At 40.9% G+C, this 16,369-nt stretch overlaps 1 protein-coding gene across 1 annotated transcript in view; it reads right to left on the bottom strand.

Annotated features, from left to right (window-relative positions):
- Window positions 1–16,369, bottom strand: part of CACNA2D3 (calcium voltage-gated channel auxiliary subunit alpha2delta 3) — a 650,216-nt gene that overhangs the window by 115,474 nt on the left and 518,373 nt on the right. The window contains exons 18-23 of the mRNA XM_063121610.1: window positions 14,413–14,496; window positions 7,290–7,361; window positions 6,944–7,005; window positions 3,300–3,367; window positions 1,168–1,213; window positions 923–1,020 (exon numbers count right to left, since the gene is read on the bottom strand). Of these exons, the coding sequence (XP_062977680.1) occupies window positions 923–1,020; window positions 1,168–1,213; window positions 3,300–3,367; window positions 6,944–7,005; window positions 7,290–7,361; window positions 14,413–14,496 (430 nt within the window). The remainder of the gene's footprint in view (window positions 1–922; window positions 1,021–1,167; window positions 1,214–3,299; window positions 3,368–6,943; window positions 7,006–7,289; window positions 7,362–14,412; window positions 14,497–16,369) is intronic.

The raw sequence follows: 16,369 nt of genomic DNA, 5'->3' as shown, positions 1-16,369 counted from the left end.
GATCCCGCCCATTGGCAGGAATTCTACAGGTTTGTTGTTATGAACTGTGCACTTCACTGTGGCCTCTGACACAAGATGATGTTGCAGGTGTGGAAATCTCACCCATTTGATTTTGAGATGAGATGGAAGAGAGGATTCTCACACCAGATGCCACTTCTGCCTTATGCATGGAATTCTGAATTTTTAATATTCCATGTATTCATCCTTATAGGAGTTCCATGTGTCCATACTATGTTTCATCCACTATATACGACACTTGATAGCATCATTCCAGAATATTGGCTGTGATTCAGAGCACCCTCCACTACGCCCCATTGCCTACCACAGAAGAGAAAGATACTGTGAGCACATGGGACACGTTGCTTGCCATTGCCAATGATGGAAAATTCCCAGCAGCCTGTGCACAGCTGCGCTGCAGTCAGCCCCATTTGTTTACATCACAGAATACTATGTACTTAATCTTCATATTCTCAGCATTGAGTTTGCTTACAGGTCTCACATCCAAGTCATGGCTCAGTGGAGCTTTCATTAACAAAGCTCAAGGAGATCACGGCACAAGCAGCTACGACCAAAGACCATGAACCATAAAACCAATGTCTGTTTCTTTCAGTAATCTATGACATTCTACTGTATTTGTATTGATGCATGCAAAGACTTTAGCAGTAACTTGTTTTATAAATTCCAGTACAAATGGAACTCTCTAAATAATGATACTTAACATTTATATAGCATTTAAAGGGCTTCGAATACGTTGTTGTGTTATAATCCTTTCAACTACCATGTAGTAGTATTGGTATCCCCATATTGCAAACAGGGAATTGAAGCTGAGGAACAACAGTTTGCCCAAGGCCACCTCGTGTATTTATTTAGGGAATGCCTGCAATATTTATCAGACTTCAAACTTAATCAACAAGATACTCACAAGGAAGCAAGGGCTCTTTCCCCGTGAGGTAGTTTTTAATAGCCTTCAGTTGAGTCATTTGGCGGTGCTCAGGATGCAAGTCCGTGTTGCAATATGACCTGAGGACACAATGTGGTTAAAAATAATTGTAACAAATGTTTGTAAGCATGATCTCCCCCTTTGTCTTTCTATAGAAGGAGCTGGGCACACCAAGCACAAACAGAAAGGGTAACATGAGCCAATTGCATGCTTTATGGAAGGCTTACCATTCATCTGCCAAAGATACATCAGGCTGTTCTAAATCATGCAATCCTGAAAACAGAATAAATGACAAAGGGTCATTTGCTGGGATGTGTCTGCACCAGTTCAGTATACAATTCATGACAGTCATCCTTCTTTCTTGAAAAACAAGATGAAACACTAGGTGATATATCCTTAATGTACCACAATAAGTTACATTTCCATGAATATTCACAAATGTGTCAACACCAAGGGCTCATCTACACCAAGCCGAACATTGCACTATGAAAGCATATTAAAAGTGCTATATAAAAGGCAGGAACCACACCAAGCAGGATATAGCGGTATGAAAGCGGTATATGGTATGTGTGAATGGGCCCCAACAGTTGTCAGTGCACTTCAATACCGCTATAAAGCAGTCGTGTGACTCCTGTCTTTTATGTACCACTTTCATAGTGGAATATCCTGCTTGGTGTAGATGACCCCTAAGTCACACATTTGGTCAAACCTAAGTAAGTGAAGATGGCTAAATACACAAGATCATATAGGCTAGACAGAAAACATAAGATCGTACATAGGAAGCCATCTTATACAGAGTCAGACCATTGGTCCATCTAGTCCAGTATAGCCAACACTGATTGGCAGTGACCCTCCAGGATTTTGGACAAGGTTCTTTCCTAGCCCTACCTAGAGATGCTGGGGATTGAACCTGGGACCTTCTGCATGCAAAGTAGCTGCTCTGCCACTGATCTACAGTCCCTCCCCGGACACCTGTACAAGCTGCTCTTCAAATGATTATATGTTAAGAAAGCAGGTGTTTCATAGCTGAATCCAAGAAGGTCAGTCCATGACAAAAGGATAGGTGGTAGTTAGGAGGGAAAGCCAGAAAAACAAGTAGCTGAGTACAGGAAATAAAAAGGGAAACGTAGATTAGGGTGAGCAGACTTCAGGCTTGCTATATCTACTCAGAGTCTGGTGCAAAAGACATACACTTATACATTTTTGAGAAGTTTGTCAACGAACGTTAGGAGTAAAAGACATGGCTTTCTTCTTTGCATGCCCCAGTTCACCTAAAGCCAAACACCTCAGGGAAGGGAGCCATTCAGTGACAGAAGCAGGCACTTTATCCTCACTTAGAATTAAAGAATTCTTAGCCCAGAATTTTGTGAACAAAAGTGAACAGAGGTCACCATCCTTCTACACAAAAATCCAGCCCTGCACTTCTTTCGTTTTAGCAGAATAATTTAGGCTGAGGAAGGTCATTTTGTTGGTGCCATTGTTAAACAACTGGACATCAGAAATCCTTACTGAAAATTTCTCAGAGATCTATTAGTAGGTCCCAATCTACCTTCTGCCCACCCCTGAAGTAAAGGAAGTAGAGTTTTTAGACAGAGTAACACAAGGGAAGATGTACAATTTGAACCTGGACAATGGTTGACTTAGGAAACTGCCCTACATCATCAGGTCAGATTGATTATTCATCTAACCCCGTTTACTCTGATGGCATCAGCTCTCCAATGTCTAAACAGAGGTCTTCCACATCACTTACTACTGGATCCTTTTAACTGGAGAAGCCAGGGACCGAACCAGGAACATTCTGAATGCTCTACAACTGAACTATGGTCCCTCCATAGTAATTTCATAATTCATCAAAACAACAGGAGAATGAAAGCTCACTCAGCCTAAATTTCTCAGTCACTGCCCAATCCATTGAGCCAAGGTTCCCCGATATGTTTTGGCCCTAAAACCTTCACAAATCTTACAGTTGTGGACAGCAGGCATTTTGGGTACAATTTACACAGTAAAAATAGGTGATCTAATGCTTTTATGATGATTATTTGACCATGAAAACTACAAATCGAATGTAAGTATGCTGCTAAAGCATGAAGTATAATGCTGCGTCTATATTGCCAGTTTCCGTATTCTTTCTCAAATTAACCCGTTAATTTAGTCTCAAATGTGTGAGAGTTGAAGTAAGTATCTCATCCATTCAATTAGGTTTCATGTACATGCACACACACAAAGATCCGAATTATACACAAGATGGCTGAACAATATATTAGTATACCTGCTTGGGAGACCCATATGCTTTAGACCCATTATCATTCAAGAGTTAAAGTAGTCTATAGGAAATCTGATTGAATCATGAAAGGATTACCTTCTTCTATTGTCACGTTTCCTCTGAAGAAATATTTGCCATGTCCTCTAGAGAGAGCCACACCTAAACTGTGCAAATAAACAAAAAGCAGACCATGAAATCTGTGGCATAAGCAAAGCTAAAAAAATAGAGATACTATTTCTTCCTAAAGTTTTAGTTCCTGCTCTAGGAACAATTTAATGTTCTTTCCAAAACCTTGGTGGTTATATTGATTGCTCAACCAGCCACTTCCATGCCATTTCATAATTGTTGTGCCAGCAGCAATGGACTGTATACATTTGTATATTTAGGGCTGCAGTAACCCATGCTAAAACGCATGCCCCACCAAGGTCAATGCTGTTCTTCCAGCAGCTTCATCCTTCGGCCAAGATTTTAACATGCCCCTGGGCTCACAGAGCAGAAGGCAGCTCTTTACAAATGAAAATCATCTGTAGGGAGAAATAACCCTTATTGATCAGTGTGGAAGGCAGTAGAGCTGCTAAGAGTAAGGAAATACAAGGCTGTGATAATGGGGACTTAATGACACATTTGGCATGAATATTTGTTACATATTTTAGCCTTTTTTGATATTTCTGTGATGGAAATAATACCGCATTAGCTTATCTTCCCACTCCTATTTCCCATATAACACATAATAAGGACTACTGCTATATAATGTATTGTTAACAAATGACTGAAATACATCTCTTCTGTTTTCTAAAGAATTTGTGAAGTTGCGGAGGGTTGACTCTGAGGCTTGGCAGGAGCTCAGCAAGATAAAACCACATGGCTCCCATTTTGGGATCCATAGTCAGGTAACTAATTTACATGGGAATGGTTATCAGCAGACCCTTGGAGAGGAAATATGTAAGACATTTTTAGGCACTGGTAAGGTATGCTGCAGAAGTATGTTCTTCTTGATTTCTCTCTAAATTGTCTACACCATTATTTATCACTGATACAAGATCCATGTGAAAAAAGCTGGCATTTGTGAGAGGACATTTTACAAAAGAGCTTTTGCTGGCACTTCTGCTCTATTTGTACTGTTGTCTCATATACAGAAAGCATCCTGACCCACAACCGAGTTAAGGTGACTAGCCAACCTGTGGCATGGAAGTCACAAGTGTCAGGAGCCACGAAGACTTGGCTGGGGACCTTCAGCTCTCTATGTAGCTCGCCCACCGAACTGTGGTTTGGAGCATCTCCTTGCATAGTGGAGCATTTTCACACTCTGGATGGACCCTACCTACCCAAATTGGCGACTGGGTCCTCCTGGACAGGAAGGGCTATATAAGGCTTCCTATTTGGGCTGGGACTGAGCCATGATGGGCTTCTTGACGCTGGTCTAGTTTGATGTGTCCCTCAGCTCTGCCTCATGGCACAACTCCCATTTCCCAGCTCCACTCTGAGCCCAGGGCTCTGCCCTATGGCTCTGCACATCAGCAGAACTTGAGCTTGTCAGGGTTCTCCAAATTCCACCGTGACACATGGTTCGCATCAGATTGCGAGCTTTTAACGTTCGCATGAAAACTTGCATGCATTTTCCAAAACATCCGTATCAATTGCGTGCATTTTTAATGTACATATTTTCCTGCCTTTCACTAAAGCATGTGTGTGTGTATGTGTGTGCGTGCATTTTTCATAACCATGATATATATTTTTCCGTTTCAAAAGTACATATGTAATGGAACACATTTTTTGAGTCCGCAAATCACCTTGCAAATCTGGAAATGTAGAGACTTGGAGCACAGATTGTGTTCAAGTCTGAGAATTGGGTAAATTCTGATAAAAAATGAAATGAAACACATTTCTCATATATCTCTACTCAACCTTGATATACAGGCAGTGGCAGTTTATTGTACGATAAGGAGATCTGGGGGCCTGCTTGTCTCACTAGAGGCAGAATCATACCACAAGAAGGTGTGTGTGTGGGGGGGGGGGCTGCTCAGGTCTCACACCATGCTTTGGACATGACTTGTAGCTCAGGTGGGAGCAGAACTAAGGCAACTAGTGAGCAAGCTCTAAGCATTTGACTGCTTGTGCATTGACGAGCAATAACAGCACACCATCCTTGGATGCAATGCTAATAATCTAGATATTGCCTAATTTTGTGGTGTGTGTGTGTGTGTGTGGATAAGGAACATTTTGGTAAAGTGCTTTGAATACAGAATGTCTTATGCTTCCTTCATAGATAGCAAATGGATAGCAAATCCAGTACAGGCTGCTAAATGAGCAATTTCTTATAACTGTTTATAACAACTGAAGAATAAGTTTAAAAAGTAAAATTGGAATAAAAATCCTGACTATTGCCATTTTTTATGTAATTTAGAGAAATGTGAGAATTTCATTCTGTTCTCTTTTTTTATCTATATAAGGACTTAACATTTCCAAATTTCTTTAAAAACAGAAAGAATTTGCGATTTTAAAAAACCTGGACGTGGAAGAAACTGAAACTGATCGATTCAGCCATCCAGGCAGGGGATTTGTTTTTATTTTTTGTTTTTAATTTATTTTATCTTGCACACCGCTCTGAAATTTTGAATGGGGAGCAGTATATAAATATTGTAAATAAATAAATAAATGTGTGTGCTTAGCTCTTAAAAGTCTGGGTATAAAGCCATGTTTGATATGCAGTTGCCGCCTCTTTTTCTTGGCAGGCTCCATCTTTGACAGCTACATGATAGGCAGGTACCATATGGCTACATGGCAGGGTGGTACTTATACATTGGGAAGAACATCAGAAGTGCCCTGCTGGATCAGACCAAGGGTCCAGCTAGTCCAGGACTCTGTTCACACAGTGGCCAACCAGCCGTCGGCCAGGGACCAACAAAGCAGGACATGGTCCAACAGCACCCTCCCACCCATGTTCCCCAGCAGCTGGTGCTGTGAACTTATTGAATCTGGCAGATTTAAATGAGTGAGAATGCTGTTGTTGTTGTTTTTAAATAAGAACTTACAAAATTTGCAAATTTCTTTATAAATGGGGGAGAAAAAAGATAAGAGTTTATTTTTAAAAAAATTGAATGGGGAGAAAGCAAACCCGACTAATTCATCCATCCCTAAGTGTGGGCGTGCATGCAAGGAAATCAGGAGGAGGATCTTTATGTAAACAGTCATATGGGCTGTAATATTTATATCTCTGATTTTTCACCACACACCTCTTGTTCAGTGAAAATCTTAACAGAATAGTTGGCAATGCAGTCTCACTCTTGATAGACACCCGCCTTCATACAGTACGTCCGTTGAGCCCATCTGTGCTATGGTGTGCACACAGGTGTGTTTGTTAGGGCCGTGTGTTAAATAGTACAGTTCCTTGCACAGAGTTCTGGGCAAACAGAACTGCCCATCCTATCAACAGCAGGGAGTTCAGTGCAGAGACAGGAACACCCACGAGCTGCTTTTCTCAACACAGAAGAGAATGGAGTACTTTCTGAATGATGGCTCTGGACCACGGCCAGAGCATTTACCTTTCACAGACTTCCCATTTCTGAATAAAAACCTGAAAAGGCATGCTCCAAAGCCCTTTCCCTTGCTTTTTTCAGCATCGTCCAGGGATATTTTATTGTCAGACCCTTCTGATGAGCTTTTAATGAGCTCACAAGGCTTGTACAACTGCAACTGCAATGCGCCTGATGAAATGTTCCATTTATTATGTGCTGCCCTACCTGAAAGGGGTCCCCTTGATGTCTGTATAATAGTAGTCATTTGTCATCACCAACACCCGCTTCTAGATTCAAAAATGAAACAAAAGGGAAAAAAACACACACACAGGGCTTGTTATGAAAAGCTTGCAGGGTTAAAAGCAAAAGCAAACGTATAATCTATGGCAAGATTAATAATAGCAATATACATGCACACACGCAAATGTTTATATGTGACCTACAATTAATAAACACACGGGAAATCATTTCTCAGGGGAAGTTTTCCATTCCACACATACGTTTTAAACTAGCTTTTTAAACACAACTATTTGTTTTACATTTAGCTGAAAAAGCATTTTCTATACGATACCCCCTTGTCCACTGTTTTCTTCACTTCCATGGAGAATTTTCCCGTTTTCCGGTTCACCATTGCATTTCGAAGCTTAAAGTTTAAAAAAAAAGTGGCAAAGTCACTCCCTGAGTTTATTCTATTATAGTATTCGTTAATGTCCTAAAGACCTGAGAGCACATTATGTTTCCATTCTATATGGCGCCTTATAACTGAGGTGAAGTGTTCAAGACTGAGGGATGAATAGTCATCTATTCCTAGCCTGTGTCACTTTCACATGTTTGCACATCAATCTCATTTCCATGGTAATCTGCAAATTTCTTTAAATGATTTGCAGGAAAATTTCCATTTAAATACATATTTATACATTGCATTCCTAAATGTTTTTTTCCCCTCCAAATATGAATTTTTAAATGAATATTGATAAGCTTATTGTCCCCAAAACTGCCTTGGAACATTTGGGAAGGGTGAAAACTAATGCAATCCAGAAATGAGTCAGAGAGTTGTGGATCAGGTCCATTCGTATCAGAATTTGCAAATACCAAATTCCTCAAGCATCCCTTCCTACAACTGCTGTTTTAGTTTTTAAAAACAGACACATTAATTGCAGGCACTAACACCCCATTTAGTTTGGTCCTCAGTTAGCCTCTGACTACTAAAGTGCATGATGTTTTAGGGTGGATTCCTGCATTGAGCAGGGGGTTGGACTCGATGGCCTTGTAGGCCCCTTCCAACTCTGCTATTCTATGATTCTATGTGTTTCCATTCTGGATTGGATGGAACATCAAAGGAATGCTGAGGAAACCTAAAAAAAAAAATTCACTAAAACTAATGACATTTTTCTAGCTGGTGAGGGGGATTTCATACCTCCCTACCTGGGACCCACAGGAAAATGCAGGTTGTTAAACAAACTTTGCTGTGGTACTAATGGCATACTTGTCGCCAACAATGAATGTCCTGCCAGAAATGAAGGCTGGAGAAGGAACACTCCACACCGTGGGAAAAGTTGATAAGTCATCTTCAAATTTTACCTCATAGGCATGCTTGAAGAGAAACTATAGGTTCCTGCTTGGGATAAATATCCCAGAAATTCCAAGTAAAAGAAAAAGGATTTCAACACAACTAGAGTAGGGCTGGGCACTTTGTGACCCTCTAAAGATTTGAGATACAACTCCAGCCAGCCCTAGCCAGCAGTGTACGATGGTCCAGTAAATACTCAAGCTTTGGAGCAGAAGTTGGGATGACATTAAATGCATCCATACTATTTTCCATTTTATGGGGCAAAATTCCGGAACTACCCTAAAATTGCTTGCATAATACACAGTACAGTATTTGGTGTGTATGTGCATGGTTGTTGTTAGTGTTTTTGTGTTTTTAAAGAAAACATTACTGGGAGGGATGAGCATTTCAGAATATCTTAAGGCACTGCTGTATTCCAGGACTTAAAAACGGCCTGCATATTCTCCTAGCTCTGCACCTTTCTCCAATCCAGCTGTATCATGCATGATTTACTGGACAATAGGGGCAGATTTCTTTCTAGACGATTTGCAATCACTGTCCTCTTGAAGTCCCATGTTGGCTCTTTTGGTAGGAAGGCAGGGGCTGTGGAAGCTTGTCAGTGAAATATATGCTGCTGCTTCTTTTCTTTTTTTTAGAATAGGAGCATGGCTGACCAACTGAAAACTGCTACGTTTGCAGCTCTTTAAATTTAATTCTGGGCTGTCTAGATTCAAGTTAACAATCTTACTCTTCAGTCAGCGAGTGTAAAAGAATATTTTTTTGCTGGAGGCATGTATAAAATAAAACATATATTTTACTGTAGGTATTTTTAAAAAAATAATAATACAATGCGTAATAGGCAATTCTGGAAATATTTTTCCCTTTTTAACTTTTGTGGTTTTGGACTTGGAGAGCTGGTCTTAATTACCAATCTACTTTCTAATGTTTAAAGAACTGTTCCATTTATCTTTAACATGTTTCTCATTTTTCTCCATTTCAGAGCCTGCAGTATTCCAGGCCCCGCTCCCCCCACAACCCTCAGGCAAGTCGCAGGTTTACAAAAAAAGGGCCTCCAAAACCCTCGTAGCTTTTAAGATCAAGTATGCATGTGGGAATTAGATTTTTTTTTTTTTTTAATCCTGTGAATATAGTTCTTGGCGTTGCAGCACAGTTTTTCATCTATTCTCTAGACTGCTGTTTTGCTACCTCTATATGATTCAAATTGGTGTTCTGTGATATGAGGGCACAACATCTTTCTTCCAAGTTAGTAGATAAGTTGCTTTTAAATAATAATAATAATAATAATAATAATAATAATAATAATAATAATAATTGCACTTCCAAATATAACATTTCTTTTATTTTATTTTCACTATTAAAGAAATTTTAAACAACATTAAATAAAGCTAGACTTCCATTAATCTAATTAAAATAACGGTTCTTATTAATAGCTACAACATCAAAAAGCAATCCATAGGCTGAAAAATACCAGAAAGACATCAGATCAATGTATCCCAGTGCAAGTTTGCATCTTCTAGCCTAGGCTGGAGAACTGTTCTGGCCCCAGGGGTCGGAGTGGCTTACCACTGGGGCTTGCTCATGACAGGGGGTAAACCCCTCTCCACAAAGCCCCTCCCCTTCAAGACCCAGCCCCTGATGTTATAGGGGTCCCTTCTCCATGCAGAGAGTCACAGAGTGATTGCTCCTGCCTTTCTGCACAAATAAAGAATATTGGACAAATCACCTCCCCAATTGGATTGTTGAATTGCCTTTTCTCTTGTCTCATACAAGTCAATAAAATGGAAACTATCTAGGGGCAGTTTCTTCATTTGCTCCACAGGAGTCGATGGATGCCTCCTCTAGAAATGATAAAACAGGTGTTGCATGCAGTCAAGTTGTTAGACCCTCCTTCTGTGTCACTTTTTCCCTTGCTCATCAATACTTTGCTCTTCCTTAGAGCAAGGCACTGCAGATGAGGTGGCCACCTTGCTCACAATGCCTCACACTGAGGAAGGACACCTAAGGGTGAGGCATTAGGCTTGGTGAGGCATCCAGAGAGCATTTGCCACAACAGGAAAGTAGCCAGTGAGGCTCTCAACAGTGCCTGCTCAATGCCTTTCTCTGAAGGTTCTTTCATCACATCAAGGCATTAGGGCCAGACTAACGGGGCTCTCTACAGTGCCATCTCAATGCTATTGGGGGGTTCAGTGGTGGGCAGGAAGACGGTGGCAGTGGTTGCCTCTGTTGCTGTCAGCTGAAGAAACACATCCTCTAGGCAGTGGATGGAAGGGCATGCAATCTGCCACCTCTCCCAATCTGCCACCCGAGGCAAAGGTCTCACTGTGTCTCAAGGGAGGGGTGGTGGTTAGCCATATTCCAAATTCTATTTTGAATTGACACTTATGGAATGAAAACACAAACTAGTAATGCGTAAACCTGGGCCCACTAGCCCAAATCACAGAGATAGCAGGATCTGGGGTGTACTAACAATGGTCTCCCACTAACTTCAGTGGTTTTCTTGATGGGACTTAGCCTTGTTCAGATGACAAAGACAGTGCGGTAAACATACAGAGGTGGCCCCCTCCCGCAATCTCTCCACAGCAGCTTAGCCTATGTGCATAAAGTCTTTGTTATCTGAACAGGGGTCTTTTCCCCCTTGCCCTATGAAACTTAATGGAGCAAATGCTCTCCATTGACAATGCCTTGGACATGCCAGTAAGACTTTCAGGGGACTTCAACAGTTGTGAGAGTTGTGTATTTTGATCAGAATTCCAACGCAGAATTTAACATGCAAATCGTATCCCATAGCAAAATAGACTGGAGTTTAAGAAGACTAAAACAAGGTGAGAGAAGAAATTTCAGGTTGAAGTTGCAGAAAGGAATGCAGAAAACATTCAAAATTGAATAGAATTGTTTATGAACAGAAATGACAAAAGTTCAAACAATGAGATAGCATGGCCCATGAAAATAAATGAGATGAATTAATCAACAAAAAAGACTGACATTGTAAAAGCCATGAATTGTTTCATTATTTACAAATTGAGTGGGCTGGGCTGACTGAAGCAGACAACTATTTTGCAAGGGAGAAGGCAAGCATAAACCCGAGTCAGAGGGAAAGGATCAAGAAATGACTCCATCTGAATACAGACAATGCTCCAGAGGCAGACAGATGTGATGAATCCCAGATTTCCGAAAGACATGACCCTGTAAATATGGGAACCTTTCATCGATATATTCAAAACCTCTCTGAAATGAATGAGAAGCTTGGGAGGATGTAGGAGATGCTAACGTATGGCTGATATTGGAGAAGGGTGCAAGGGAAGATCTATGACAATACAAGCAGGCAGGCATGACTTTCGTCGGTGCAGACGTTATGGGAAAAGCTAAATCACAGGAACCAAAAGGAGAACACCTGGAAAGTTACGATTTAATTAAGGACAGTCCGCATGGATTCACACAAAATGAATCATGCCTAACAAATCAGATTTATGAAGGAAGTAACAGAAAGACCAGGCAAATGTTAAGCCATGGACATAAGGAAAACCTTTAATACAGTATGGCCGGGGGGGGGGGGGGGGACACTGACATAGAAATAAAGAATGGCATGGAAGAGAATGGTAAAGAGACTAGAGAACAGAGATAGGGATGATATGAATAAGGTTAGAGCATGGTCTAGGAACAGAAAGAACCAGAGTGCAAAGATTAGCACATATTGAACTAAGATAAGGTGTTAGTTGGGCAGGCACTAACATGATCTTTCCATTTTGGATTCTGTGGGCAGAGACCAACAATGCAGCTCTTTTTAAAGATTGGGCTAGTTTCTGGCATTTTAGACTGCATCACAAGCAACAGAGAAGTTTCTTGAGCGATACGGAACAGCCTGGAAAAATTTGGCACAGTTGCTGTTGCTGCTTGACCTACCATCGGAATATTACAGACAGGAGTTAGAGCAATCTGCTGGCATTTGGGGCTCCTCTATGACATTTCACAATTATAGCCCCATGGAGATGCTGAGCCTGACTTCTGCTCCTCATTCATTTAACCAAGCCCTATGGCTACTGGAGCCACGACAGGACTTCCCGGATTTTGCCACTTCACAGAGCAGTAGGCACCAGCTCTCTCATTATTTCTCGCATTTATATCCCACCCTTCTTTCAAAAGATCTCAAGATGTTTTATTTTAATATTTATACCAAGTGCTGTGTAATGGATTGGGGCTTGGGGGATCTGGGTTCTAGTCCCCACTCAGCGATGAAGCTCACTGGGTGACTTTGGACCAGTCACTGCCTCTTAGCCCAACCTACCAGACAGGATTGGTTTGAGGATAAAATGGAGAGGAGAGTAACCATCTAAGCCACCTGGGGATCTTGCAAGAAGGGGGAAAGTGGGATATAAATGTAATAATAAATGAATAATAAATAAATACCTTTCTATTACATCCTTTGGGACACACAAAGGGGCTGCAGGATGTAACGACCTTAAAATAATCCTTGAGAGAGATTAGGCTGGGAGACTTCTTCTAGGCCAGTGAGGGAGCTTCATGGTTGGTCAGGGATCTGAACTTGGGTCTCCCCAGAACATGACTAGTAGTACCCACTACATCACTCTGGCTGGAGTCCACTCCTTTCAGTATGGCACCCAAGCTTTGGGGCCCTTTGCCTGTTTCCTCCTACTGCAACTGGAATACCAGTGCTATAGGAAGTCAGGGCTAGAGAGAGGGGGAGGGAGGGAGGGAGGGAGAGAGAGAGAGAGAGAGAGAGAGAGAGAGAGTTCTCCCTCTATCATAATACCAGAACCCGGGGTCATCCCATGAAGCTGATTGGTGGAGATTCAGAACAGACAAAAGGAAGTACTTCTTCACACAGTGCAGTGCTTAAACGGTGGAATTTGCTATCCCAAGATGTAGTGATGGCCACCTGCTTCGATGGCTTTAAAAGGAAATGAGACAAAGACAGACAGTGTTATGTAGTGGTTGGAGTGGAGCTCAGGAGATCCAGGATCAAGTCCCCACTCAGCCATGAAGCTCACTGTGGGCCAGTCACTGACTCTTACAGCAGTTGTCGTGAGGATAAAATGGAGAGGAGGAGGATCATGTATGCTGCCTTGGGTTCTTTGGGGATATAAATAAATAAATAAATAAATAAATAAATAAATAAATAAATCATGGAAAATATGGCTGTATGCTACCTCCGGGATCAGAAGGAGCATGTCTCTGAATACCAGTTACTGGGGAACAAAATAGAATATGGCTGTTACACTCATGTCTTATTTATGGACTTACCAGAGAAGTTAGCTATGATAGCTAGCTACTGTAGGAAACAGGAAGTTGGACTACATTAGCCTGTGGTCTGATCCAGCAGGGCTCTCCTTACATTTTTATGGTATAGCAAAGGAATGCAGCAGGACTAAATGAACCAAAGCAGCATTGGGATTCAATCTGAAGAAACGCTGCCTTTTTAAAGCACTCCCTTGGTAAGGCCTACCCTTCATGTCCACTTCCATGGTAAGCCATACAATGGCAGATTTTGTGGGGGACAAATATAACTATTATATCTATACATGTGTTTGTACATTTAGAAGAAGGGGGTGGGAGGGAGGGACTGGAAGAAAGTAAATCTATTTTTCTGTGGAAAGAAACTAATGCAAATGAGAAAATCAAAATTAATTTTGAATGTAGTAAAAGAAGGGGTGGTTTGAAAATACAAAATTAGGTAAGTTAATATTTCTCTGTTGTGGCACCCTGGCTGTGGAATGCCCTCCCCCTGGAGGCCTAACCGGCACTGGCTTCATTTCAGCGCCATGGCTTTTTAACAAAGCCTTTGATGGCTAAATCCACCAGCCTTGTTTTAATTGGATTTTACTGTTTTAAAATTTCATATTGGTTTTAATATATTAATGGTTTAATTTGTTTTAGAATTGTATATTTATTGTTCAGTTTTATATGCATGATTTTATCTGTACGCCACCCTGAGATCCTTGTGATATAGGGTGGGATATAAATGTTTTAATAAAATAAATTTAAAAAGTGAATTGAAAAAAGTCTCCCTCCATGCCTAATCTTTCCCTTTTTCTTTTTGCTATTTACTCAGACTGGTAGTAAATGCAACTAACCTTTCTGACAAGCTGAGACAAAACAAATCACTTACCACATCATCCCTGTCTTCCCATTCCACCTCGGAAAGGTCAACGCTGCTGTAGTTGGGTTTTCTTCTCTTCTTTCCTTCTTCATACTAGGGTGACAACAACAACAACAACAACAACAACAGTTTTTTTTAAAAAAATGGATGAAAACGAAGGCATTTCCTTTCTGGCCCTGTTCAACCGTTACAACTATGACAGAATTTTAGACGCAATGCATGATTTCAGCATTTCCTCTGGTTAATACTAAGTGAAAATATTTTCTAAAACACTACTCCTTTGCATTATAGAAAGGCTTTCCTTTTCCAGAGACAATGCAGATAGTAATTGTTAGAACACCCTTGAAACAGAGAGCAGAAACAAATACATGTGGACACCTCTCCCTTTTTTTGGTCTTGTTTTACTTTGTATTGTATTGTATACATAAATGCCATAGATACATAATATTACAAGCTACTACACTATGTGAAAAGTATGCAAGACCTCAGTCGTATGCCCAAAGTTTATAGAAGACGTCCTGAACCAGCTCTTGCAGCCGTGCAGGAAGTGATATTTCCTAGAGTGTTATCAACAAAATGTTTACATATTTCTCTTTAAACACGATAAGACATAACTCCTGAGAAGTATGGTGTTAATATCTGCTGATACTACACTTTTATCTGTTATTTCACCGGGGCAGGGGCGGGGGGGAGGCAAGGAACACAGTAATAAGGAAATGTTATTGTTTTTATCACTAGCATTGTTACATTGTAAATCTCACATTTTTAAATAAACATCTCATGATGACAAATGACTTTGACACTGGTGTTCCCATAAAGTAGGAAAATCCTGCCCCCTGCTGCATATCACAACAGAGAGACCCAGATAGAATATTCCAAATTATGACTTAACACTCATGTCTACACCGGTTTTTGCTAGCTCTCCGAGAAAACCAGTCAATACATTCCATTAGTGCACACATTTAGTTCCTCAGTATTACAACTGGTTATGCAAAATCCACACAAAGGTTTTCTGGCACCAAGCTAGGGATTGTTTTCTGGCACCAAGCTAGGGATTGTGCAAAAACACCCTCAAATCTAGTGGCTTATTCAAATCTAGGGGCTTAGTCAAAATCATAGTGGGATGACATTATCGGAATGTATGCAGGGCAGGGTCTGCAAAAAGATAAGATGGGCATCCCATCCCTTGAAAATTACATGCAGGTACCCTCTAAATAGGGGGAAGCCTAGAAATAATGATAAGTCCTAGATGCGTCTCCAATCAATTGAGCAAATGTGTGGCAAATGAGTTTAACTCCCTAACCCCAGTGCTGATACACTGAAACTCAAATTGTTGTAAAACCGAGAGGCTTAAGATGTTGTCCTCTTCCAATCTGCAAGACGGGTACATGTTTCTCCTTTCATCAGAGGGAAACCACCAAGCTCAGAAGACACAGCAGCTACTGCTTTTCTTATAATTGCCAGCGAGTGCCATACAGGTTGTGGTGGAATAACTGATCCCCAAAGAAAAAAATAGATCTCCTTTGCCATCTTCAAAAAAAGGAGAAGTTTCTTCCCTTGGGCTTACAGGAGGCTGGATGAGGCATTGTTTATTTATGATTCCTGCCAGAATCCAACGCCTGCCAAAACCCAACCTTCACATATACCCTTAGGCTCAAATTACTCACACTATAGCGCTGTGAATTTGCCGAATATACAAATTATTGTAAGCACTTTTCATAAGATAGTGCATATTGGAATATTACAGGCCTCCAGAACCACTGAGGATAAGAAAGTGTAAGTTCAGGTTGTAAACTTCTTAAGTGAAAGACTAGAAGGGCATTACCCAAGACCTCCAGGAAGGATGTGGAATCTTCTGTCTCAGGGTTTTTAATGCAAAGACCAAATGAGCATTAATCAGAGTTCCTTTAGAATGTAATATTCCTACTACTGTAGAACGTTGGTCTAGCTGATGTGTGATTGCCAT

This window comes from Elgaria multicarinata, chromosome 3 (assembly GCF_023053635.1).
Source record: "Elgaria multicarinata webbii isolate HBS135686 ecotype San Diego chromosome 3, rElgMul1.1.pri, whole genome shotgun sequence".
Lineage (NCBI taxonomy): Eukaryota > Metazoa > Chordata > Lepidosauria > Squamata > Anguidae > Elgaria > Elgaria multicarinata.
This window is presented reverse-complemented; position numbering and strand designations above follow the sequence as displayed.